The 27500-nt window shown below is 44.5% G+C and overlaps 1 protein-coding gene across 1 annotated transcript in view; it reads right to left on the bottom strand.

Annotated features, from left to right (window-relative positions):
- The window catches only part of LOC115114029 (neurocan core protein-like), a 138533-nt gene that overhangs the window by 53883 nt on the left and 57150 nt on the right, over positions 1-27500 (bottom strand). Inside the window, exons 8-13 of the mRNA XM_065013666.1 lie at positions 21364-21678; positions 16541-16690; positions 16320-16409; positions 15987-16189; positions 15693-15846; positions 8703-10103 (exon numbers count right to left, since the gene is read on the bottom strand). Of these exons, the coding sequence (XP_064869738.1) occupies positions 8703-10103; positions 15693-15846; positions 15987-16189; positions 16320-16409; positions 16541-16690; positions 21364-21678 (2313 nt within the window). The remainder of the gene's footprint in view (positions 1-8702; positions 10104-15692; positions 15847-15986; positions 16190-16319; positions 16410-16540; positions 16691-21363; positions 21679-27500) is intronic.

The raw sequence follows: 27500 nt of genomic DNA, 5'->3' as shown, positions 1-27500 counted from the left end.
GTTCTTGGATTTAAAATAACCAATACTGAAACTTTCACTTTCAGAAGTTTGTGAGTGAATTAAACATGTTAAATTGCTTTCATGAGCTTTTTCTCTAACTGCCCTGAGTTTGAGACAAGGGTTTGGCTATCTTGGAATTAACAACATTTCCAATAACTATATTTTCAAGAATCTAATTTCTTCGTAACGTTTTGCTGAAGGAGAAACATAAGAAATAGCGCCAGAAAATGTCCAAGAACCTTTTTGAGGTTCTTTCTTCTGAAGTCTAGTTAAACAATAGGAAACAATGGCAGTTTGGGGAATCTGGGACCAGGACACTAAGGACAGGCAACCAACCACACTGGGACCAGGACACTAAGGACAGGCAACCAACCACACTGGGACCAGGACACTAAAGGACAGGCAACCAACCACACTGGGACCAGGACACTAAAGGACAGACAACCAACCACACTGGGATCAGGACACTAAGGACAGGCAACCAACCACACTGGGACCAGGACACTAAAGGACAGGCAACCAACCACACTGGGACCAGGACACTAAAGGACAGACAACCAACCACACTGGGATCAGGACACTAAGGACAGGCAACCAACCACACTGGGACCAGGACACTAAGGACAGGCAACCAACCACACTGGGACCAGGACACTAAAGGACAGGCAACCAACCACACTGGGATCAGGACACTAAAGGACAGGCAACCAACCACACTGGGACCAGGACACTAAGGACAGGCAACCAACCACACTGGGACCAGGACACTAAGGACAGGCAACCAACCACACTGGGACCAGGACACTAAGGACAGGCAACCAACCACACTGGGATCAGGACACTAAGGACAGGCAACCAACCACACTGGGACCAGGACACTAAGGACAGACAACCAACCACACTGGGACCAGGACACTAAGGACAGGCAACCAAACACACTGGGACACAATTTTCATGTTTCTTCTAAAGGACAACTATCCCCAGAACCAAACTTCAACCAGCCATCACCTTCCTGCTGGTCTCTGTTGTCATGGTTACCAGTTGGAAAAGGATCCCAGGCTGGATCTGCAGTGGATATAGAGGGCAATCCATTTTCATCTTACCTCATTATGTCTGAGGTTAAATACCTCGTTTCTCTCAGCACTTATTAAACTGCTGATATTAATTATGATATGACATAATCATGATATATCGGAAGGAACGGTTGAAGATGGAGACACAGCACAATCGTGTGTGTGTGTGTGTGTGTGTGTGTGTGTGTGTGTGTGTGTGTGTGTGTGTGAGTTTACCCAGCATTCACAAGGATAAAAATCCATTCCCAGGCTATGATTATCCCGCAGGCTCATTCTGTCTTCCACACTGCAGACATCTCTGACTGTCTGACATCCTCACAATAATCATCATGTAACAGGAGTAGAACAAAACACACCACCACAGTATGACATAATCATTGGCTAAATTAGAATCTCTGATATTATACTGTATTTGTGGCCTATTAACAAAGTCATTGCTTTCTTCTGTGTGTGTGTGTGTGTGTGTGTGTGTGTGTGTGTGTGTGTGTGTGTGTGTGTGTGTGTGTGTGTGTGTGTGTGTGTGTGTGTGTGTGTGTGTGTGTGTGTGTGTGTGTGTGTGTGACAGATAAACATGCTGTGGCTGGTCGTTCTTTAAAGCGAGTGGAGCAGAGAAATCAATAGGCCAGTGAATGAGCTGACAGCCTCCCTTCACCCTGTACCTGGACCTATGCACCATCACACCATCTATGCACCATCACACCATCACATCAACAGACCAACACACCATCATACCATCACATCAACAGACCAACACACCATCACATCATCACACCAACACACCATCACACCATCACATCAACAGACCAACACACCAACAGACCATCACACCAACACACCAACAGACCATCAGACCAATACACAATCACACCATCAGACCAACAGACCAATAGACCATCACACCATCACACCAACACACCATCAGACCAACACACCAATAGACCATCACACCATCAGACCAACACACCATCAGACCATCACACCATCAGACCAACAGAGCATCACACCAACAAACCAACAGACCAACAGAGCAACACACCATCAGACCAACAGAGCAACAGACCAACAGACCATCACACCAACACACCATCAGACCATCACACCATAAGATCATCAGACCATCAGACCCATCACACCAACAGACCATCAGACCATCACACCAACACACCATCAGACCAACACACCATCAGAACAACAGAGCAACACACCATCAGAACAACAGACCATCAGACCATCAGACCAACACACCATCACTCCATCAGACCAACAGACCATCACACCATCAGACCGAAACACCATCACACCATTTGACCATCAGACCAACACAACATTTGACCATCACACCATCACACCATCAGACCATCACACCAACAGACCATTACACCATCAGACCAACACACCGTCACACCATTTGACCATCACACCATCACACCATTTGACCATCACACCATCACACCATCATACCAACAGACCATCAGACCAACACACCATCACAGCAACAGAGCAACAGAGCATCACACCAACACACCATCAGACCATCACACCAACACACCAACAGAGCAACACACCATCAGACCAACAGAGGAACAGACCATCACACCAACACACCATCAGACCAACAGAGCAACAGACCATCACACCAACACACCAACACACCAACAGACCAACAGAACAACAGACCAACACACCATCAGAGCAACAGACCATCACACCATCAGACCATCACACCAACACACTATCAGACCATCACACCATCAGACCATCACACCATCAGAGCAACAGAGCAACAGACCATCACACCATCAGACCAACACACCATCACTCCAACACACCATCACACCAACAGAGCAACAGACCATCACACCATCACACCATCAGACCAACAGACCAACAGACCATCACACCATCAGACCAACACACCATCACACCATCAGACCGTCAGACCACCAGACCATCACACCAACAGCCATCACACCATCACACCATCAGACCAACATACCATCACACCAACACACCAACAGACCAACATACCATCACACCAACAGACCAACACACCATCAGAGCAGCAGACCAACACACCATCACACCATCAGACCAACAGACCATCACACCAACACACTATCACACCAACACACCATCAGACCATCACACCATCAGACCAACAGACCATCACACCAACACACCATCAGACCAACATACCATCACACCAACACACTATCAGACCAACACACCATCAGACCATCACACCATCAGAGCAACAGACCATCACACCAACACACTATCAGACCAACACACCATCAGACCATCACACCATCAGAGCAACAGAGTAACAGACCATCACACCATCAGAACAACAGACCATCACACCATCAGACCAACACACCATCACACCATCAGACCAACAGACCATCACACCAACACACCAACAGACCAACAGAGTAACAGAGCAACAGACCAACACACCATCAGAGCAACAGAGCAACACACCATCATACCAACACACCATCACACCAACAGAGCAACAGACCAACACACCGTCAGACCATCACATCAACAGAGCAACACACCATCAGACCAAGACTCAGAAAAGCAGCTTGTTTTGACCTACAGCTGTTTATGCAACTCCTGCTCATTTCGCCTTTTGAAACACTATGCTGTAACTGAATAGTGTAAACTACAATAAGAGAAGGAAAGGGGTGCAGAAATGGAGAACAACGGATAGAGAGAGGGTGAGAGCGTGACAAAGAGAGTGAGCGAGAGAGAAAGAGTGTCACGCCCTGATCTGTTTCACCTGTCTTGTGCTTGTCTCCACCCCCCATCAGGTGTCTCATATTTCCCCAGTATCCCCTGTGTACTTATACCTGCGTTTTCTGTCTGTCTGTTGCCAGTTCGTCTTGTCCCGTCAAGTCATCCCAGTGTGTTTTTCCATGTTTTTCCTTCTTTCTAGTTTGTGTTCTAGTCTTCCCAGTTCCGACCTGTTTTTGCTTGCCCTGACCCTGAGTCTGCCGGCTGTTCTACGCCTGCCTGACTCTTATTATTATTACTGATCTCCGCCTGTCCTGGACCTGCCATTTGCCTACCCCATGTATATAATAAATCTCTGAGACTCTAACCATCTGCCTCCTGTGTCTACATCTGGGTCTCATCCTGTGTCGTTATAGAGAGATAGAAAGGGAGGAGGTGAAAGGTTGAGTGAGAGAGAGGGGAAGAGGTTGAGAAGAAGAGAGAAAGAGAGTATGTGTGAGGTTGTGAGAGAGATAAAAAAAGAGGATGTGATAGGGTTTGTGAGAGAGAGAGGGAGAGAGAGAGAGGGAGCATGAGAGAAAGAGAGAAAGGAAGAGGTGAGAGAGGGAGAGAGAGAGAAGGGAGCATGAGAGAAAGAGAGAAAGGAAGAGGTGAGAGAGGGAGAGAGAGAGAAGGGAGCATGAGAGAAAGAGAGAGGAAGAGGTGAGAGAGGGAGAGAGAGAGAAGGGAGCATGAGAGAAAGAGAGAGGAAGAGGTGAGAGAGGGAGAGAGAGCGGATAAGAGACCGAGCAGAACAGGTTGTGGGAGAGAGAGAGAGAGCGATAGAGAAGGAGAGAGAAAGAGAGAGAGAGATATGCAAACACAAACACTGTTACCTAGAGAGAGACCCTATAGCAATTTGACCAAAAGCACCAGTTAGATTCAACCAATCGACCACAAATAACAAAATTCAAACAAATAGAAATCTCTAGCCAAAATACATACTCTAATTATTGGCAAAACTAAATTCCGTTTAATCACAAACTTCAATGTTACCAAATTCTAAAGAGATACTGTATCAAATTAGCATAACACCTTCTTAGGAGCAAATAATGAATACAAAGTAAGACATTAACAATGTACAGACTCAGTGACCATAGCCTGGCGATAGAGACAAGACACCATAGAAAAACATGGAAGGTCAGAGAAGAAAGACTATTTTAGCACTGTGGGTCGGGTGAAGTACAGAATGAGCAGCACTTCCTACTCCACTGCTCCAGATATGACAGTCAGAGGTCATGTATTTATCTCCTGAAATTCAAAGAAAGAATTGCAGGATTTTTTGTACTGACTTTTGAGGAGATAATATGCATTTTGTTAGGGGAAAAAACATAGAGACAGTAGATCTTGCTGCAGGCTATGTCCTGGTCTGTCATAATATTAGAGAGACAGTAGATCTTGCTGCAGGTTATGTCCTGGTCTGTCATAATATTAGAGAGACAGTAGATCTTGCTGCAGGTTATGTCCTGGTCTGTCATAATATTAGAGAGACAGTAGATCTTGCTGCAGGTTATGTCCTGGTCTGTCATAATATTAGAGAGACAGTAGATCTTGCTGGGTTATGTCCTGGTCTGTCATAATATTAGAGAGACAGTAGATCTTGCTGCAGGTTATGTCCTGGTCTGTCATAATATTAGAGAGACAGTAGATCTTGCTGCAGGTTATGTCCTGGTCTGTCATAATATTAGAGAGACAGTAGATCTTGCTGCAGGTTATGTCCTGGTCTGTCATAATATTAGAGAGACAGTAGATCTTGCTGCAGGTTATGTCCTGGTCTGTCATAATATTAGAGAGACAGTAGATCTTGCTGCAGGTTATGTCCTGGTCTGTCATAATATTAGAGAGACAGTAGATCTTGCTGCAGGTTATGTCCTGGTCTGTCATAATATTAGAGAGACAGTAGATCTTGCTGCAGGCTATGTCCTGGTCTGTCATAATATTAGAGAGACAGTAGATCTTGATGCAGGTTATGTCCTGGTCTGTCATAATATTAGAGAGACAGTAGATCTTGCTGCAGGTTATGTCCTGGTCTGTCATAATATTAGCGAGACAGTAGATCTTGCTGCAGGTTATGTCCTGGTCTGTCATAATATTAGAGAGACAGTAGATCTTGCTGCAGGCTATGTCCTGGTCTGTCATAATATTAGAGAGACAGTAGATCTTGATGCAGGTTATGTCCTGGTCTGTCATAATATTAGAGAGACAGTAGATCTTGCTACAGGTTATGTCCTGGTCTGTCATAATATTAGAGAGACAGTAGATCTTGCTGCAGGTTATGTCCTGGTCTGTCATAATATTAGAGAGACAGTAGATCTTGCTGCAGGCTATGTCCTGGTCTGTCATAATATTAGAGAGACAGTAGATCTTGATGCAGGTTATGTCCTGGTCTGTCATAATATTAGAGAGACAGTAGATCTTGATGCAGGTTATGTCCTGGTCTGTCATAATATTAGAGAGACAGTAGATCTTGATGCAGGTTATGTCCTGGTCTGTCATAATATTAGAGAGACAGTAGATCTTGCTGCAGGTTATGTCCTGGTCTGTCATAATATTAGAGAGACAATAACTCCCATGTCATACACCCTTAATTGATTAATTGTTGCTGTTTTTATTTTATTTTGTTGATATATTTTATTATTGTTGCTCAAACATATTGTTAATGTATGTAATACTTCATATACATTGCTTTGGCAACCATCCATTCATGCCAATAAAGCATTTATGTCACGTCCTGACCTTAGTTCATTTTTTATGTCTCTATTTTAGGTTGGTCACGGTCGTGAGTTGGGGTGGGCATTCTATGTTTTGTTCTATGTTTGTATTTCTATGTGTTTGGCCTGGTATGGTTCCCAATCAGAGGCAGCTGTCAATCATTGTCTCTGATTGAGAACCATACTTAGGCAGCCTGTTTTCGCCCTTGAGTTGTGGGTAGTTGTTTTCTGTCTCTGTACCAGACAGGACTGTTTCGTTTGTTCCGTTTTGTTATTTTTGTTCTAGTGTTCAGTGTAATTAAAAGATCATGAACACGTACCACGCTGCACCTTGGTCCTCTCCTTCTTTCACCAACGACGATCGTTACAATTTATTTAAAAGAGAGAGAGAGAGACCCTGAAGCCCCTCATTGATTACGCAGCCTGATGAGGTCCACTCTGATCCAGTCAAGAAAAACACAAACACTGGCCACCACTCAACTTTGACAGAACAGAGAGAGAGATGGAGGGAGAGAGAGAGTGAGAGAGAAAGAGAGAGAGAGAGAGGGTAGGGAGGGAGAGAGAGAGTGAGAGAGAAAGAGAGAAGAAAGTGAGACAGCGAGAGAATAAGAGAGAAAGAGAGATGGCTGGTTGGTTGGTTCCCCAGTATAGAAACACATTTAGACCCAACCAACTGATGAGAAAGCAAAAATATAACTATTTGACACACTGGAAAGAATCAAAAACAAAAAAGACTGAGCAAATTGGAATGCTATCTGGCCCTAAACAGAGAGTACACAGTGGCAGAATACCTGACTACTGTAACTGACCCCAAATCAAGAAAATCCTTGACTATGTACAGACTCTGTGAGCACAGCCTTGCTATTGAGAGAGGCCGCCATAGGCAGACCTGGCTCTTGAGTGAAGACAGGCTATGTGTCCACTGCCCACAAAATGAGGTGGAAACTGAGCTGCACTTCCTAACCTCCTGACAAATGTATGACCATATTAGAGACACATATTTTTCTCAGATTACACAGAGAACACAAATAATTCGAAAACAAATCCAATTTTGATGATCTCCCATATCTATTGGGTAAAATACCACAGCGTGCAAGATTTGTGACGAGTTGCCACAAGAAAAGGTCAACCAGTGAAGAACAAACACCATTGTAAATAAAACCTATATTTATGTTGATTTTTCCCCCCTTTTTACTTGAACTATTTGCACATCGTTACAACACTGTCTATAGACATGATATGACATTGGACATGTCTCTATTATTTTGGAACTTGTGAGTGTAATATTTACTGTTCACTTTTTATTGTTTATTTCACTTTTGTTTATTAATTTCACTTGCGTTGGCAATGTAAACATATGTTTCCTATGCCTATAAAGCTCATTGAACGGAACTGAGAGAGAGCGAGAGAGAGAGCGAGAGAGAGAGAGAGCGAGAGAGCGAGAGAGAGAGAGAGAGAGAGAGAGAGAGAGAGAGAGAGAGAGAGAGACCACCACTCTCCTATTAGTGAGACCCAGTCTTCCATGAGCTCCTCTATGCATTGTTTCTGTTTGTGTACCAGGGCTGCTAATGTGAGGGATGGAAACAAGGAGCTAATAAAGGACGGTAAAATGGCACACTGCTCGCTTTCCCTCCAGAGGCTATCATCTCAATGAAACCACATGCCATGTGCTATCAATGATGTGCTTTTCTCTGACATCTCTGTCAAAACGATTTACTGTTGTTAGCCACGATCTTTGGTTCTACATATATGCATCACAGAAACAGCTCTGGAGTGAGAAACAGCTCTGGAGAGAGAGAGAGACTGAATCAGGCACTTAATCAGAGGGCTATCTACGGAAGCATGACCACCTTCCTATTCCCTAGTGGGAGTATATACAGAATGGGTCTGGAATGAGGAGTTCTGTAGGTCGGAAGGCAACATGCTATAATCTCGGAATTGAAAAACACATTGAATAACAGCACCGAGGAAACAACCGTGGGGATTGTACAGAGATCACCGTGACTGGGGCCCTGATGGAGAGAAACTAAGAATATGATGCTAGTGTTTTGTTCAGCTTTGTGTGCAAATCTTTGGATTAAAAATGTAATTAAATTTGTTTGATTTATTTATTAACTGGCAGACAGACAGGACTTACCAGCGGAGTCCAGAGTTCCGTTGCTTTGGTTGAATCCGGCACCTCTGCCACCTTCCTCGTCCATGTTGCTAGGCAACCCAGAGCCGAGTGAGTGAGAAAAGGCTGTCTCCTCCTCCACTGGTGGTTCGGAGGGCACCTCCAGGGGCTCTCTCTCCAGCCCCTCGCCACCCCACTCCCCAGCTCTCTCCGTGGGGACCCAGGATATGGACGGAGATGCCACACTGGAGCTGCCCTGGCTGACTGAGGCTGAGGGTGGAGGGGCTGGAGCTCCAGCACCTGGTCTGAATGGAGGGGAAGAGTCTCTGCTGTCTGACCCAGCTGTGGAGCTGCTGACTGCGGGTTGGGTTGTGCTGCTACTGGCTAGTGACTGGTTCCTCCTCATGGTTCTGTTGTTGGATGGAGGGACCCTGAGTTTGGGTTTGGTTGTTCCAACGGGGATACCGGTAAACTGGATCTCCCCTCTGGCCTCGTCGGATGCCCCCAGAGCACTGCCTTCCTCCTCTTTCACCATCGCTCTCCCGCTCCCAGCGGTGGCTATGCTATCTGCTCTAGTGGTACTAGTGGTAACCTCTTCCATTCTCCTATAACCCGGCTGGGGTGAGGTCACACCTATTGATGGGGTCACTTGGACCCATGTGTCTGGGATAGCCTCCCACCCTCCAGTGGTGGAGGTGGAGGCAGAGGACTGGTTCTCTGTGGCAGGGGTAGAGGTGAGCAGGGCTGGGGAGGCTGATGGCTCACCAGGGGAGGACGACGGCTCACCAGCGGAGGACGACGGCACACCAGGGGAGGATGACGGCTCACCAGGGGAGGACGACGGCACACCAGGGGAGGACGACGGCACACCAGGGGAGGACGACGGCACACCAGGGGAGGACGACGGCACACCAGGGGAGGACGACGGCTCACCAGGGGAGGACGACGGCACACCAGGGGAGGACGACGGCTCACCAGGAGAGGACGACGGCACACCAGGGGAGGACGACGGCACACCAGGGGAGAACGACGGCACACCAGGGGAGGACGACGGCACACCAGGGGAGGACGACGGCTCACCAGGGGAGGACGACGGCTCACCAGGGGAGGACGACGGCTCACCAGCGGAGGATGACGGCTCACCAGCGGAGGACGACGGCTCATCAGCGGAGGACGACGGCTCACCAGCGGAGGACGACGGCTCACCAGCGGAGGATGACGGCTCACCAGCGGAGGACGACGGCTCATCAGCGGAGGACGACGGCTCACCAGCGGAGGACGACGGCTCACCAGCGGAGGACGACGGCTCACCAGCGGAGGACGACGGCTCACCAGCGGAGGACGACGGCTCACCAGTGGGTGGGGTATCATCTAGGTCCCCCAGTCCTGAGCCATCCCACCACCCACCACCCCATGAGGATAAACCTGAAGAGGGAAGAGAGGGAAGAGGTTAGAGGAGGCAGTGGGATATGGAAAGTGGGAGAGAGAAGGAAAGAAGGAGAAGGGAGTGAGAAAAGGGACAGAGATGCCCACACCCCATATAACCCCCCTCAGATCAGACCTATGCCCCTCCCGCCCACCCCATGCCCCACACTCCTGCAAAGAGTGCCGCAACATGAAATACACACATACGCCCAGGCCGTGAGCAGGCAAACAAGCCCAACCATGAAAAACAGCTTCTATCTCAAGGCCATCAGACTGTTAAACAGCCACCGCTAACATTGAGTGGCTGCTGCCAACACACTGACTCAACTCCAGCCACTTTAATAATGGAAATTGAAGTAAAAAATGTATCACTAGCCACTTTAAACAATGCCACTTTATATAATGTTTACAAACCCTACATTACTCATCTCATATGTATATGTATATACTGTACTCTATATCATCTACTGCATCTTGCCATCTTTATGTAATACATGTATCACTAGCCACTTTAAACTATGCCACTTTATGTTTACATACCCTACATTACTCATCTCATATGTATATACTGTACTCTATATCATCTACTGCATCTTGCCATCTTTATGTAATACATGTATCACTAGCCACTTTAAACTATGCCACTTTTATGTTTATACCATCTACTGCATCTTGCCTATGCCGCTCTGTACCACCACTCATTCATATATCTTTATGTACATAATCTTATCCCTTTACACTTGTGTGTATAAGGTAGTAGTTTTGGAATTGTTAGTTAGATTACTCGTTGGTTATTACTGCATTGTCGGAACTAGAAGCACAAGCATTTCGATACACTCACATTAACATCTGCTAACCATGTGTATGTGACAAATCAAATTGGATTTGATTTGATTTGAACCCCCCATTCCTGCAATAGCCCAAGTCAATGGCATGTACCAGATGCTCAGCAGGCTCTGCTCACACTTACTGGTCTGAGGCAAAACCACACGACTAACAACTTTGGACACTTCATGGAACCCAAAGCCTTCACTATCTCATCCTGGAATATCCAAGGCCTGAGGTCATCTGCTTTTGGCCTAAAAAGCAGGAACCTGGACTTCACCAAAGAAATTAGAAATACACACATTGTCATCCTACAAGAAACATGGTATAGAGGAGATGGATCCACTGGTTGCCCTCTAGGTTACAGAGAGCTGGTAGTCGCATCCACCAAAGGAACATTTTGAACAGAGAAAAATGTCCTCCTATATCCCTCCACTAGAATCCCCATACTTTAATGAAGACAGCTTCTCCATCCTGGAGGGGGAAATCAACCATTTCCAGGCCCAGGGACATGTACTAGTCTGTGGCGACCTAATGCTACAACTGGACAAGAGCCTGACACCCTCAGCACACAGGGGGACAAACACCTACCTTGAGGTGACACCAATCCCTCCGCCATATACCCCTCAACAATGACACAACTATGACACCAAAACAAACAAAAACGGGTCACAACTCCTGCATCTCTGTCACACGCTGGGTATGTACATAGTCAATGGTAGATTTAGATGGGACTCCTACAGTAGGTACACCTATAACTCATCTCTTGGCAGTAGTACTGTAGACTACTTATCACTGACCTCAACCCAGAGTCTCTCAGAGAGTTCACAGTCAGCCCACTGACATCCCTAACAGATCACAGCAAAATCCCAGTCTACTTGAACAGAGCAATCCTCAATCATGAGGCATCAAAGCCAAAGGAACTGAATAATATCAACAAATACTATAGATGGAAGGAAAGCAGTGCAGAAACCTACCATAAAACAATGAGGCAACAACAAATCCAATCCCTTTTAGACAACTTCCTGGACAAAAGGTTTTACTGTAATAGTGAAGGTGTAAACTTGGCAGATGAAAATCTAAACAGTATATCAGTGTCCCTATCAAATAAAAAAATGTCAAGCAGACAACCTAAGAAAATGAACAACAATGACAAATGTTTTGATGAAGAATGCAAAAACCTAAGACAGAAATTGAGAAACCTATCCAACCAAAAACATGGAGACCCAGAAAACCTGAGCCTACGCCTTCAGTATGGTGAATCATGAAAACATTACAGTAATACACTACGGAAAAAGAAGGAACAGCACGTCAGAAATCATCTCAATGTAATGGAAGAATCCATAGAATCCAATCCATTTAACTCACTCTGGCATCTTCCCCAATATTTGGAACCAAGGACTGATCAACCCAATCCACAAAATTGGGGACAAATTTGACCCCAATAACTACTTTGAGATAAAAGTCAACATCAACCTTGGGTAAATCCTCTGCATTATCATTAACAGCAGACTCATATATTTTCTCAGCGAAAACAATGTAACTGAGCAAATATCAAATTGGCTTTATACCAAATTACTGTAATACAGACCACGTATTCACCCTGCACACCCTAATTGACAAACAAACAAACCAAAACAAAGGCAGCCTTCTCATGCTTTGTTGATTTCAAAAAAGCTTTTGACTCAATTTGGCATGAGGGTCTGCTATAAAAATGGATGGAAAGTTGTGTTAGGGGAAAAACATACAACATTACAAAATACACAAACAACAAGTGTGTGGTTAAAATTAGCAAAAAACACACACCTTTCTATCCACACGGCCATGAGGTGAGACAGGGATGCAGCTTTAGCCCCACCCTCTTCAACATATATATCAACGAATTGGCAAGGGCACTAAAACAGTCTGCAACACCCGGCCTCACCCTACTAGAATCTGAAGTCAAATGTCTACTATTTGTTGATGATCTGGTGCTTCTGTCCCCAAACAAGGAGGGCCCACAGCAGCACCTAGATATTCAGCACAGACTCTGCCAGACTTGGGTATTGACAGTAAATCTCAGTAAGACAAAAAATAATGGTGTTCCAAAAATGGTCCAGTTGCCAGGACCACAAATTCAAATTCCATCTAGACACAGTTGCTCTATAAACCTGAGAGACAAGGCAAGAAGGGAATTCTATGGCATCAAAAGGAACATAAAATGTAACATACCAATTAGGATCTGGCAAAACAATTATTTGATTAGATATAGAACCCATTGCCCTTTCTGGTTGTAAGGTCTGGGGTCCGCTCACCAACCATTTCACAACATTAGACAAACACCAAAATGAGACTCTGCGTGCAGAATTTTGCTTTGACTTTGTAGAGACTCAGTGAGCATAGCATGCTATTGAGAAAGGTCACCGTGGGCAGATCTGGCTCTCAAGAGAAGACAGGCTCTGTGCACACTGCCCACAAAATGAGGTGGAAACTGAGCTGCACTTCCTAACCTCCTGCCAAATATATGACCATAGACACATACAGTGGCTTGTGAAAGTATTCGCCCCCCTTGGCATTTTTCCTAATTTGTTGCCTTTACAACCTGGAATTGAAATGGTTTTTTTGGGGGGGTTGTATAATTTTATTTACACAACATGCCTACCACTTTGAAGATGCATAATATTTTTTTAAATGTGAAACAAACAAGAAATAAGACAAAAAGAACAGAAAACTTGAGCGTGCATAACTATTCACGCCCCCCTTACCATTAAAATTATAGACTGATCATTTCTTTGTCAGTGGGCAAACGTACAAAATCAGCAGGGGATCAAATACTTTTTTCTCTCACTGTATGCACACAAGTAATGTTTTTCATTTCAATTCACCAATTTGGACTATTTTGTGTATTCCGTTACATGAAATCCAAATAAAAATCTATTTAAATTACAGGTTGTAATGCACCGAAATAGCAAAAACACCAAGGGGGATGAATACTTTTGCAAGGCTCTGTATTTCCCTCAGATTACACAGACCCACAGAGAATTTGAAAACAAATCCAATTTTGATAAACTCCCATATCTACTGGGTGAAATACCACAGTGTTCCATCACAGCAGCAAGATTTGTGATCTGTTACCAGAAGAAAAGGGCAACCAGTGAAGAACAAACACCATTGTAAATACAACCCATATTTACGTTTATTTATTTTCCCTTTTGTAATTTATTTGCACATCATTACAACACTGTATGTAGACAAATGTCTTTATTATTTTGGAACGTTTGTGAGTGTAATGTTTACTGTTCATTTATTTTATTGTTTATTATCTATTTCACTTGCTTTGGCAATGTTAACACATGTTTACAATGCCAATAAGGCCCCTTGAATTGAATTGAATTGAGAGAGAGAGAGAGAGAGAGAGAGGAAGAGAGAGAGAGAAGAGAGAGAGAGAGAGAGAGAGAGAGAGAGAGAGAGAGAGAGAGAGAGAGGTGTACCAAACTCACTAAAAGAAGCAGTAATAAGGCCTCTCTTGAAAAAGCCAAACCTTGACCCAGAAAATATAAAAAAATATCGGCCTATATCGAATCTTCCATTCCTCTCAATTTTTTTTGAAAAAGTGGTTGCGTAGCATCTCACTGCCTTCCTGAAGACAAACAATGTATACGAAATGCTTCAGTCTGGTTTTAGACCCCATCATAGCACTGAGACTGCACTTGTGAAGGTGGTAAATTACCTTTTAATGGCATCAGCCCTAGGACCATACCTCAGGACTACCTGGCATGATGACTCCTTGCTGTCTCCAGTCCACCTGGCCGTGCTGCTGCTCCAGTTTCAACTGTTCTGCCTGCGGCTATGGAATCCTGACCTGTTCACCGGACGTGCTACCTGTCCCAGACCTGCTGTTTTCAACTCTCTAGAGACAGCAGGAGTGGTAGAGATGATCGGCTATGAAAAGCCAACTGACATTTACTCCTGAGGTGCTGAGTTGCTGCACCCTCGACAACTACTGTGACTATTATTATTTGACCATGCTAGTAATTTATGAACATTTGAACATCTTGGCCAGGTTCTGTTATAATCTCCACCCGGCACAGCCAGAAGAGGACTGGCCACCCCTCATAGCCTGGTTCCTCTCTAGGTTTCTTCCTAGGGTTTGGCCTTTCTAGGGAGTTTTTCCTAGCCACCGTACTTTTACACCTGCATTGCTTGCTGTTTGGGGTTTTAGGCTGGGTTTCTGTACAGCACTTTGAGATATCAGCTGATGTACGAAGGGCTATATAAATACATTTGATTTGATTTTGATTTGAGAGCGAGACAGAGAAAATGCAGAAAAACAATGTCTAAGGTTCCCTTCTCTGTTAAACATTTATGCCTGTGGGTTGAAAAGGGCCAGAGAACATATCTGTATTAATGAAGTCTAGACTACTGAAAAGGCCAGTCCTTATTGAATTACCACCCAGACAGTTTTTGACCCAGACAAACGTTCACACCCACTCACAAACACACTCTCTCTTTCTCTCTTATATTCACTGTGGTCTTCTGTAGCTCAGTTGGTAGAGTGTGGCTCTTACAATATCAGGATAGTGGGTTCAATTCCCTGGCCCAGCGGCTATGGGATATGTAAAATGTATGCACACATGACTGTAAGTTGCTTTGGATAAAAGATTTAGCATGTTTGTCTTCTCAGCCACAGATCCCTGGTCTTTTGGAAAAAACCTAAATGATGATACTTTACTCTCTAGCTGTAAATCTCAGTATCCCAAACTAAATAAAGAAAAAAGCACTAACCTGGAGCAGGAGAGCCGGTGGGTACAGCCACACTGTCTGTCAGAGTCCCTGCTGCACTTCCCTTTCTCTCCCCCTCTGGACTGCCTGTACCTGGGGTACCTTCTGCCAGGTAGTTCCACGGCTTCCACATGGACTTCACTATCTTGGCCATCACCTTTAGACAGAGGCCACCATACACCCAATACAATGAATGTACTGTACAGTAAACAATACTAGGGCCAAAAAAGTGCCAATATGCCAAAGTACTTGATGATTCAGTACTTGTAATAAACTAATGTTGTAAAACTGACCAACCTTTCTGTCAGCTGGGGTCGAGGGTGATAGTTCTTCCTGAGTGGTAGTACTTGGGCTGGGGCTGGGTGTGGCTGGAGGTCTGAGGAAAGCTCCAGAGTCAGGGTCCATGTCTCCCAGGTCTCCCCAGGCTAGAGAGCTCTCTCCTGGGCTCAACTGCAGGGTGACATACCCCTCAGAGGACTCTGAGGACCAGGGATCTGTGGCTGAGAAGACAAACATGCTGAATTACAGTAAAAATAATCAACCAAAGCAACCAGTAACTTTGGTCAAAAGTAGTGATCTATATGGTTACAGTAATAGGGTGTAATTGAAGTTGCAAATAATGTTTCTTACAAGAGTGGGCCTCTTTCTCCAGATCAACCAATCCGGTCCAGTTTGAGGGTGTGAGGTCATCAGATGGTGAAAGGTTATGGCTCTCTGTGACTACGGGAGAGAGAGGAGTATTAATGATAGAATCAGAATAGAATAGAAAAATATAATTAAAAAACCTTGTTTCCATTCAACAATGTAAAAAAATAAAAAACATGAATCTATCCATTCATTTCCAAACCCACCGGTGGTCGGTGTGCCGCTGGCGGTCTCAGTAGCCAGGGCAGGACTGTCTGTTCCCAGGTTGTCTGAGTGGCTGGAGCCGGTCAGCTGGCTCCAAGGCTTCCACAAAGACGTGTAGATCCTAGAGATGGGTCCTGGCTTCTTCACGTTCCCTGTGAGGCACAATGAGAGTCAATGACTGACTAATTCAGTCCAGCTTCATTCTGAATGATTAATTCAGTGCAACTTCATTCTGAATTATTCATTTTGTGCAGTTTCAATCTGAATGAATCATTTAGTGCAGCTTCATTCTGAATGATTCATTCAGTGCAGCTTCATTCTGAATGATTAATTTAGTGCAGCTTCATTCTGAATGATTAATTTAGTTCAGCTTCAATCTGAATGATTCATTCAGTGCAGCTTCATTCTGAATGATTAATTTAGTTTAGCTTCAATCTGAATGATTAATTCAGTGCAGCTTCATTATGAATGATTCATTCAGTGCAGCTTCATTCTGAATGATTAATTTAGTGCAGCTTCATTCTGAATGATTCATTCAGTGCAGCTTCATTCTGAATGATTAATTCAGTGCAACTTCATTCTGAATTATTCATTTTGTGCAGTTTCAATCTGAATGATTAATTTAGTGCAGCTTCATTCTGAATGATTAATTTAGTTTAGCTTCAATCTGAATGATTCATTCAGTGCAGCTTCATTCTGAATGATTAATTTAGTTTAGCTTCAATCTGAATGATTAATTCAGTGCAGCTTCATTATGAATGATTCATTCAGTGCAGCGTTATTCTGAATGATTCATTTAGTGCAGCTTCATTCTGAATGATCCATTTAGTTCAGCTTCAATCTGAATGATTCATTTAGTGCAGCTTCATTCTGAATGATTAATTTAGTTTAGCTTCAATCTGAATGATTAATTCAGTGCAGCTTCATTATGAATGATTCATTTAGTGCAAACCAGCTTCATTCTAAATGACGGAAACACATTCCTCATGCTTTACCTCAAGGAGAAAGCGGGCAGATGTCCAAGTTAAATCACATGCCAGTAAACATACGATGAGACCATAAGGAATTGTAAAGTATGCATGCACAGGAGATGCTAAAAGCCTATGAATGAACAATGACCAAGAAATACGGACAGTATTTGCAATGAATTCATGTCTAATAAGGAATAATCTCTCTCCTCCTTCCCTCACTAAAGCCCTCTTTTCACTTTCTAGAAGTATATCCAGCAGTACCCTTCTAAAAACGAGACAGGTTAGGCCCAATGCAGCCATGCAAATTTTTCCAGCAAGAATTTTTCTAGGACTGTCCAGGCGTGGTCTAAGTGGGGAGTGGAAAACTGAAAACTAGCTGTTATTGGCAGAGAGGTTTGGAACTCTCTTTCTTCAAATCAGAAGAAAGAGGGTTTATTGGTCACGTACGCAGTTTAGCAGGTGGTATAGCGGTGCAGTGAAATGCTTATGTTGCTAGCTCATAACAATGTAGTCAAATGTCTATGAGCTAATTCATTAACTAATTAACCATCCAACCAAAACAGGCAGAAATTTCAGGAGGTCTTTTAAAACAGCTGTTAAACTAAAAGTGCATTGTCATAATTTACACAATTTCATAGTATTATTCCAATCAAAAAGTGTGGAAATACATATAAAACACAGGAAAAGCATTTTTTTGACTGCACTGGGCCTTTAACATCATCAAAAACAAAACCCATGTTGCTATCGTTACGTCCATGAAAACGCATGTCATGGTGGGCAAAAGTGTATGGTTACCTCACAGGAAATCAATTTGAATGACATGAGCTAAACTACTTCTATGCTCGCTTTGAGGCAAATAACACTGAAACATGCATGAGACCACCAGCTGTTCTGGAAGACTGTGATCACGCCCTCCGCAGCCGATGTGAGTAAGACCTTTAAACAGGTCAACATTCACAAGGCCGCAGGGCCAGACGGATTACCAGGATGTGTACTGCAAGCATGCACTGACCAACTGTCAAGTATCTTATTTGATATTTTCAACCTCTTCCTGCCCAAGTTTTTAAACCAACATGTTTCAAGCAGACCACTATAGTGCCTGAACACTAAGGTAACCTGCCTAAATGACTACATTCACATCTGCAGCCATGAAGTGCTTCGAAAGGCTGGTCATGGCTCACATCAACACCATTATCCCAGAAATCCTAGACCCACTCCAATTTGCATATCGCCCCAACAGATCCACAGATGATGAAATCTCTATTGCACTCCACACTGCCCTTTCCCACCTGGACAAAAGGAACACCTATGTGAGAATGCTATTCATTGACTATAGCTCAGCGTTCAACACCATAGTGCCCTCAAAGCTCATCAATAAGCTAAGGACCCTGGGACTAAACACCACCCTCTGCAACTGGATCCTAGTCTTCCTGACGGACATCCCCCAGGTGGTAAGGGTAGGTAACAACACATCTGCCACGCTGATCCTCAACACAGGGGCCCCTCAGGGGTGCGTGCTCAGTCCCCTCCTGTGCTCCCTTTTCACTCATGACTGCACAGCCAGGCACGACTCCAACACCATCATTAAGTTTGCCGATGACACAACAGTGGTAGGCCCGATCACTGACAACGACGAGACAGCCTATGGAGAGAAGGTCGGAGACCTGGCCGTGTGGTGCAAGGACAAAAACCTCTCCCTCAACGTGATCAAGACAAAGGAGATGATTGTGGACTACAGGAAAAAGAGGACCGAGCACGGCCCCATTCTCCTCGACGGGGCTGCAGTCGAGCAGGTTGAGAGCTTCAAGTTCCTTGGTGTCCACATCACCAACAAACGAACATGGTCCTAGCACACCAAGACAGTCGTGAAGAGGGCACGACAAAACCAATTCCCCCTCAGGAGACTGAAAATATTTGTCATGGGTCCTCAGATCCTCAAAAGTTTCTACAGCTGTAACATCGAGAGCACGGTTGCATCACTGTCTGGTTTGGCAACTGCTCGGCCTCCGACCTCAAGGCACTACAGAGGGTAGTGCGAACGGCCCAGTACATCACTGGGCCAAGCTTCCTGCCATCCAGGACCTCTATACCATGTCAGAGAAAGGCACTAAAAATTGTCAAAGACTCCAGCCACCCTAGTCATGGAATGTTCTCTCTGCTACCGCACGGCAAGCGGTACCGGAGTGCCAAGTCTAGGTCCAAGAGGCTTCTAAAACAGCTTCTACCCCCAAGCCATAATTTTTTTACAATTTTACCTTTATGTAACTAGGGAAGCCAGTTAAGAACAAATTATTATTTACAATGACAGCCTAGGAACAGTGGGTTAACTACCTTGTTCAGGGGCAGAACGACAGATTTTTCAATCTAGCAACCTTTCAGTTACAAGCCCAACGCTCTAACCACTAGGCTACCTGCCGAACACCTAATCAAATACCCCCTTCTACACTGCTGCTACCCTCTGTTGTTATCATCTATGCATCGTCACTTTAAGAACTCTACCTACATGTACACATTACCTCAACTAACCGGTGCCCCCCTGCATATAGTCCCTTTAATAACTCTACCTACATGTACACATTACCTCAACTAACCGGTGCCCCCTCTGTACAGGTACCCCCTGCATATAGTCACCTACATTGACTCTGTACAGCATATAGTCCCTTTAATAACTCTACCTACATGTACCCCCCTGCATATAGTCCCTTTAATAACTCTACCTACATGTACACATTACCTCAACTAACCGGTGCCCCCGCACATTGACTCTGTACAGGTACCCCCCTGCATATAGTCCCTTTAATAACTCTACCTACATGTACACATTACCTCAACTAACCCCCGGACTGCCCCCCTGCATATAGTCCCTTTACATTGACTCTGTGCCCCCGCACATTGACTCTGTACCCCCTGCATATAGTCCCTCTTAATAACTCTCAACTAACCGGTGCCCCCGCACATGCATATAGTCCTTTAATAACTCTACCTTGTACACATTACAACTAACCGGTGCCCCCGCACATTGACTCTGTACAGGTACCCCCTGACTCTCTACCTACATGTACAGGTACCCCCCCCCTGCATATAGTCCCTTTAATAACTCTACCTACATGTACACATTACCTCAACTAACCGGTGCCCCACATTGACTGCCCCCTGCATATAGTCCCTTTAATAACTGACTCTGTGCCCCCGCACAGACTCTGTACCCCCTGCATATAGTCCCTTTAATAACTCTACCTACATGTACACATTACCTCAACTAACCGGTGCCCCGTGACTCTGTACAGGTACCCCCTGCATATAGTCCCTTTAATAACTCTACCTACATGACTCTGTACTCTGTACAGGTACCCCCTGCATATAGTCCTTTAATAACTCTACCTACATGTACACATTACCTCAACTAACCGGTGCCCCCGCACATACACATTGACTCTGTACCCTTTAATAACTCTACCTACATGTACACATTACCTCAACTAACGGTACCCCCCTGCATATAGTCCCTTTAATAACTCTACCTACATGTACACATTACCTCAACTAACCGGTGCCCCCGCACATTGACTCTGTACAGGTACCCCCCTGCATATAGTCTCACTATTGTAATTTTACTGCTGCTCTTTAATTACTTGTTACTTGTATCTCTTATTCTTATCCATATTTTTGTATAACTGCATTGTTGGTTAGGGGCTCTTAAGTAAGCATTTCGCTGTAAGATTTACACATGTTGTATTCTGCACATGTGACAAATACAATTTGATTTGATTTGACAAGGTGATTCAGTAGAGATGGTCCGGTCATCATAGCTACACCTTGATCACTTGGAATCCAGATCTGGACTTCATTCTCACCTCTGTAGCAATAGGCGTCATAGAGTGGTATGGCATCCGTAGCATTGGCTGATCCGCTGCTAGTTGTGGTTCCATTGGTGTTGGGTACAACGGTCCGGACCCCTGGCTGGTCCCCTCCACAGCCCTGCCTGGGCTGGGTGATAGGGTAGCGGACACTGCCGTCAGAGAGCCAGCCTGGAGCACAGACGTCCAGCCCTGTCCTCCAGGCCAGGTAGAGCTGTCCCACCGTGGCTAATTGTCCCCCCAGGGAGACGCAGCGTTCTGAGGCAGAGGACAGAGACAGACGCCCAGGAACCCAGGAATGAAATACCTCACCTGGACAGAGAGAGAGAGAAAGAGAGAGAGAGAGAGAGAGAGAGAGAGAAGAGAGAGAGAAAGAGAGAGAGAGAGAGAGAGAGAGAGAGAGAGAGAGAGAGAGAGAGAGAGAGAGAGAGAGAGAGAGAGAGAGAGAGAGATAGTGAGATAGAGACAGAGAGAGAGAGCGACAGAGAGAGAGGGAGAGAGAGATTATCGAACTGGCATGGAGGCCACGTGCCCTGATAACATATGAACATGTCAGTTATGGACCCCTGGAAGTCCCCCCCCTGCACATATATCTGTCTGCTCCATGGCAAAATGTGTAGAATTGCAGGAAAATCAACAGTGATTGTTGAAATGTTACTGTTGAAAAGTGTATATCCCAAGTAAAAATACAGCAAAATACACACGCTAAGGATAGAAAAACATGTTTTGAACAAAATAGTGTTCTTTAGACATACAGTAACTGCAAACTTCAAGGAGAAAGACATTCAAAGAGTTGGTCTGATGGTGTTGGTCTGATGGAGTTGGTCTGATGGTGTTGGCCTGATGGAGTTGGTCTAATGGAGTTGGTCTGATAGTGTTGGTCTGATGGTGTTGGTCTGATGGTGTTGGTCTGGTGGAGCTGGTCTGATGGAGTTGGTCTGATGGAGTTGGTCTGATGGAGTTGGTCTGATGGTGTTGGTCTGATGGTGTTGGTCTGATGGAGTTGGTCTGATGGTGTTGGTCTGATGGTGTTGGTCTGATGGAGTTGGTCTGATAGTGTTAGCCTAATGGAGTTGGTCTGATGGTGTTGGCCTGATGGAGTTGGTCTAATGGAGTTGGTCTGATAGTGTTAGCCTAATGGAGTTGGTCTGATGGTGTTGGTCTGATGGTGTTGGTCTAATGGAGTTGGTCTGATGGTGTTGGTCTGTTGGTGTTGGTCTGATGGAGTTGGTCTGATAGTGTTGGGCTGATGGTGTTGGTCTGATGGTGTTGGTCTGATGGAGTTGGTCTGATGGTGTTGGTCTGATGGTGTTGGTCTGATGGATTTGGTCTGATGGATTTGGTCTGATAGAGTTGGGCTGATGGTGTTGGTCTGATGGTGTTGGTCTGATGGAGTTGGGCTGATGGTGTTGGTCTGATGGAGCTGGTCTGATGGAGTTGGTCTGATGGAGTTGGTCTGATGGATTTGGTCTGATAGAGTTGGGCTGATGGTGTTGGTCTGATGGTGTTGGTCTGATGGAGTTGGGCTGATGGTGTTGGTCTGATGGAGCTGGTCTGATGGAGTTGGTCTGATGGAGTTGGTCTGATGGAGTTGGTCTGATGGATTTGGTCTGATAGAGTTGGGCTGATGGTGTTGGTCTGATGGTGTTGGTCTGATGGTGTTAGCCTAATGGAGTTGGTCTGATGGTGTTGGCCTGATGGAGTTGGTCTAATGGAGTTGGTCTGATAGTGTTGGTCTGATGGTGTTGGTCTGATGGTGTTGGTCTGATGGAGCTGGTCTGATGGAGTTGGTCTGATGGAGTTGGTCTGATGGAGTTGGTCTGATGGTGTTGGTCTGATGGAGTTGGTCTGATGGTGTTGGTCTAATGGAGTTGGTCTGATGGTGTTGGTCTGATGGTGTTGGTCTGATGGAGTTGGTCTGATAGTGTTAGCCTAATGGAGTTGGTCTGATGGTGTTGGCCTGATGGAGTTGGTCTAATGGAGTTGGTCTGATAGTGTTAGCCTAATGGAGTTGGTCTGATGGTGTTGGTCTGATGGTGTTGGTCTAATGGAGTTGGTCTGATGGTGTTGGTCTGATGGTGTTGGTCTGATGGATTTGGTCTGATGGATTTGGTCTGATGGTGTTGGTCTGATGGATTTGGTCTGATAGAGTTGGTCTGATGGAGTTGGTCTGATGGTGTTGGTCTGATGGATTTGGTCTGATAGAGTTGGTCTGATGGTGTTGGTCTGATGGATTTGGTCTGATGGATTTGGTCTGATGGTGTTGGTCTGATGGATTTGGTCTGATGGAGTTGGTCTGATGGTGTTGGTCTGATGGATTTGGTCTGATGGATTTGGTCTGATGGTGTTGGTCTGATGGATTTGGTCTGATAGAGTTGGTCTGATGGAGTTGGTCTGATGGTGTTGGTCTGATGGAGCTGGTCTGATGGAGTTGGTCTGATGGTGTTGGTCTGATGGAGCTGGTCTGATGGAGTTGGTCTGATGGTGTTGGTCTGATGGTGTTGGTCTGATGGATTTGGTCTGATAGAGTTGGTCTGATGGAGTTGGTCTGATGGATTTGGTCTGATAGAGTTGGTCTGATAGAGTTGGTCTGATGGAGTTGGTCTGATGGTGTTGGTCTGATGGAGTTGGTCTGATGGTGTTGGTCTGATGGAGTTGGTCTGATAGAGTTGGTCTGATGGAGTTGGTCTGATGGTGTTGGTCTGATGGAGTTGGTCTGATGGTGTTGGTCTGATGGAGTTGGTCTGATGGAGTTGGTCTGATGGTGTTGGTCTGATGGAGTTGTTCTGATGGGAAGTTGTGATGTCATCAGCCTATTGAGAACAAAAGAGGAAAAGCAACCCCTCACTTGTGCTATGTCATGACTGACCTGGACCGCCTATTGAGATGTTGGTTAAGTAAATCAGGTGTTAAATTAGGTGAAAAGGAGACTGGAGTCCTACTTTACAGTTTTTTACAATCACTTCGGCACTAATTTCAGAACCTTGATATTATTTTTCAAAACTCTAGACACAAAACTCACAACTGATGATCAAAATGAATCAACATTTTACAAAACTCAACACTTTTTCCAATTGCTTGGATACAATACACATAGAGCTAAGATCATTTGTTCATTGAACTAAAATCACCAAATGACACAACTTAATATCATAAAAGTATTACCTTTTCAAAATGCAATTCACACATCTGAGATGACTGTCTATTCATTTCATTACAATGATCTAACTATCAATTTCTACAACTGCTCAAAATGATAGTAACTGTTGCATTACACTTAATGCATAGTTTTATGGAAACTGACGAACAATATTCCATGTTTAGATCATGGAAGTTTCAGTGTAACGAGATCCATTGATACCAATTACTGTGGAACATCAACCAATTGGACTACATCATCTATGGATGTAATATTTCATCATCATTCTTTAACAGACACTGTTTATATGGTCCCATGTACCACTTTTCCAGACCATGTTTTCAGATTTGACATTACTGTACACTCACTGGCCACTTTATTAGGTACACCTATCTAGTACTGGGTAGGACCCCCTTTTACCTCCACAACAGCCTGTACACTCACATGCCACTTTATTATGTACACCTATCTATTACTGGGTAGGACCCCCTTTTGCCTCCACAACAGCCTGCACACCACTGTTTTAAATGACTGTTATTTGAGCATTTGTGGCCTTTCTGTTAGCTTGAATGAGTCTGGACATTCTCCTCTGACCTCTCTCATTAACAAGGTGTTTTTGCCCACAGAACTCACTGAATGTGTTTTGTTTATCGCACCATTCTCTGTAAACTCTGGAGACTGTAGTGCGTAAAAATCCCAGGAGGGCAGCTGTTTCTGAGATGCTGGAACCACCATTAGTGGCACCAACAATCATACCACGATCAAAGTTGCTTAGATTACGTATCTTGCCCGTTCTAATGTTTGATAGAACAACAACTAAAGCTCTCTACTCTATGTACTCTTCATATTGAGTTGCAGGCAGCCACATTATTCGCTGTTCGAAGGAACAGGCAATTTTCTTTAACACCTAATTAAGTGTATGTATACAGGCCCTTGTAATTGCTTTTGTGGTCAAAGGAATGGCAGGGGACTAGCACCCCTTCTGAGAGGTGGTTGTGGGCCTCGTTTGAGAGGTGTGGGGGAACGTGGTAGAGCACAAGGCCAGGGACCAAGACAGGGGCAGCATCAGCAAAGAGTGTCCAATGAAATCCGAGCAATAGTTGTAGACCATGTCGTAAATCATGGCATGACAACGACTGAGGCAGCTACAATGATTCAACCAAACCTCAGAAGATCAACCGTGGCCTCAATCATCAAAACTTTCCGCAATGAGAACCGGTAAATCTTCAGCATGAACTAAACATTAGACTACTCTCAATTGTCAAATGACTGTATACTGCATGCCAATGTGTACCACAGAGTAGGTGATGTGACTAAATGTGTTCTTACTGTAATTTTCCCTGCAGAATTGAGACTAGGCCAAATAGGGGAGGCAGAGGCAAAATTCTGACCAACAAGAGCGGACTGTGGTCAATTTGGTTCGGGCCAGAAATTATATTCGCCTTACAGAAATTCACCAGCACATCTTGGACAAAGATATGTTCAACAACGTGGAAGCCATATGTTTGCTGACTATCGCACGCATGCTGAAAAGGCACCAGGTGTCTCTAAAACAGCTATACCGTGTGCCTTTTGAAAGAAATGCAGACAGAGTGAAGCAACTGAGGACTGAGTATGTTCAGGTATGTTCAGTTTCAAGATGCCTGTTGTGAAAAATTCCCCAAAAATTCTACATCATTGTAAGCAGTAATTCTCTTTCTAAAATGTATTTTTAGAGGGTGATGGAACTGGATGCTGAAGAAAACTGTCACAAATTCCTATTTTTGGATGAGGCAGGCTACAACCTGTCCAAGACAAGGAAGAGAGGTCAGAATTTCATTGGCCCGTGGGCAACCATCCAAGTCCCTGGACAGCGTGGGGGCAAACATCGGCAGGTGTGCGGCTATATCGGAAGATGGTGTGGGGGGACGCAGACCTCGTATTGGATCATATAATGCAGCTCTCCTTGTAACCTTGATGAGCTAAAGCAGGTCTGTAGAGCTGATTGTTGACCTATGTCACATATGGAAGACGCACAGCAGACCAGTGTCAGGCCTGGATTCGCCCGAAGAGTCTTCCCTAGATGTTTAGCTAATGAAAACATCCATTGTGATGTGGATGAGAACCTGTGGCCAAATCCACAAGACAGGGTTGATGGAAATATAGAAGCACAGTAATCAATCATTTGTTTTGCTTTTTACAGTAAGCCAGGTGAGGAACACTGCAGTTGACATCTGTTTTTTACAGTAAGCCAGGTGAGGAACACTGCAGTTGACATCTGTTTTTTACAGTAAGCCAGGTGAGGAACACTGCAGTTGACATCTGGTTTTTACAGTAAGCCAGGTGAGGAACACTGCAGTTGACATCTGGTTTTTACAGTAAGCCAGGTGAGGAACACTGCAGTTGACATCTGGTTTTTATAGTAAGCCAGGTGAGGAACACTGCAGTTGACATCTGGTTTTTACAGTAAGCCAGGTGAGGAACACTGCAGTTGACATCTGTTTTTTACAGTAAGCCAGGTGAGGAACACTGCAGTTGACATCTGGTTTTTACAGTAAGCCAGGTGAGGAACACTGCAGTTGACATCTGGTTTTTACAGTAAGCCAGGTGAGGAACACTGCAGTTGACATCTGGTTTTTACAGTAAGCCAGGTGAGGAACACTGCAGTTGACATCTGTTTTTTTACAGTAAGCCAGGTGAGGAACACTGCAGTTGACATTTTACTGTCGATTTTTGTTTTTGTTTTTTGTAACTAATAGTTTTTGCTTTGATTCAAAGAAATTTTAGAGTATTTCTTAAAAAATGGTCAGATTTTGGTGAGATTACTCCACTGTGCCTGTAGTATTCTCTATACTAGTCCTTTTACAGTGCAGTTGACTTTTTACTGTATTTTCTTTGTGTAGCAAATTAAAATTACAACTATGTTGTGATTTTATTGTATTTCTTTGATAAATTTCAAATTTTGTTCAATGTTCCACTGTGTCTGTAGTATGCTCTACTAGTCATTTTACAGTGA

Source organism: Oncorhynchus nerka, linkage group LG9b (assembly GCF_034236695.1).
Source record: "Oncorhynchus nerka isolate Pitt River linkage group LG9b, Oner_Uvic_2.0, whole genome shotgun sequence".
In the NCBI taxonomy this organism is placed as follows: Eukaryota; Metazoa; Chordata; class Actinopteri; order Salmoniformes; family Salmonidae; genus Oncorhynchus; species Oncorhynchus nerka.
This window is presented reverse-complemented; position numbering and strand designations above follow the sequence as displayed.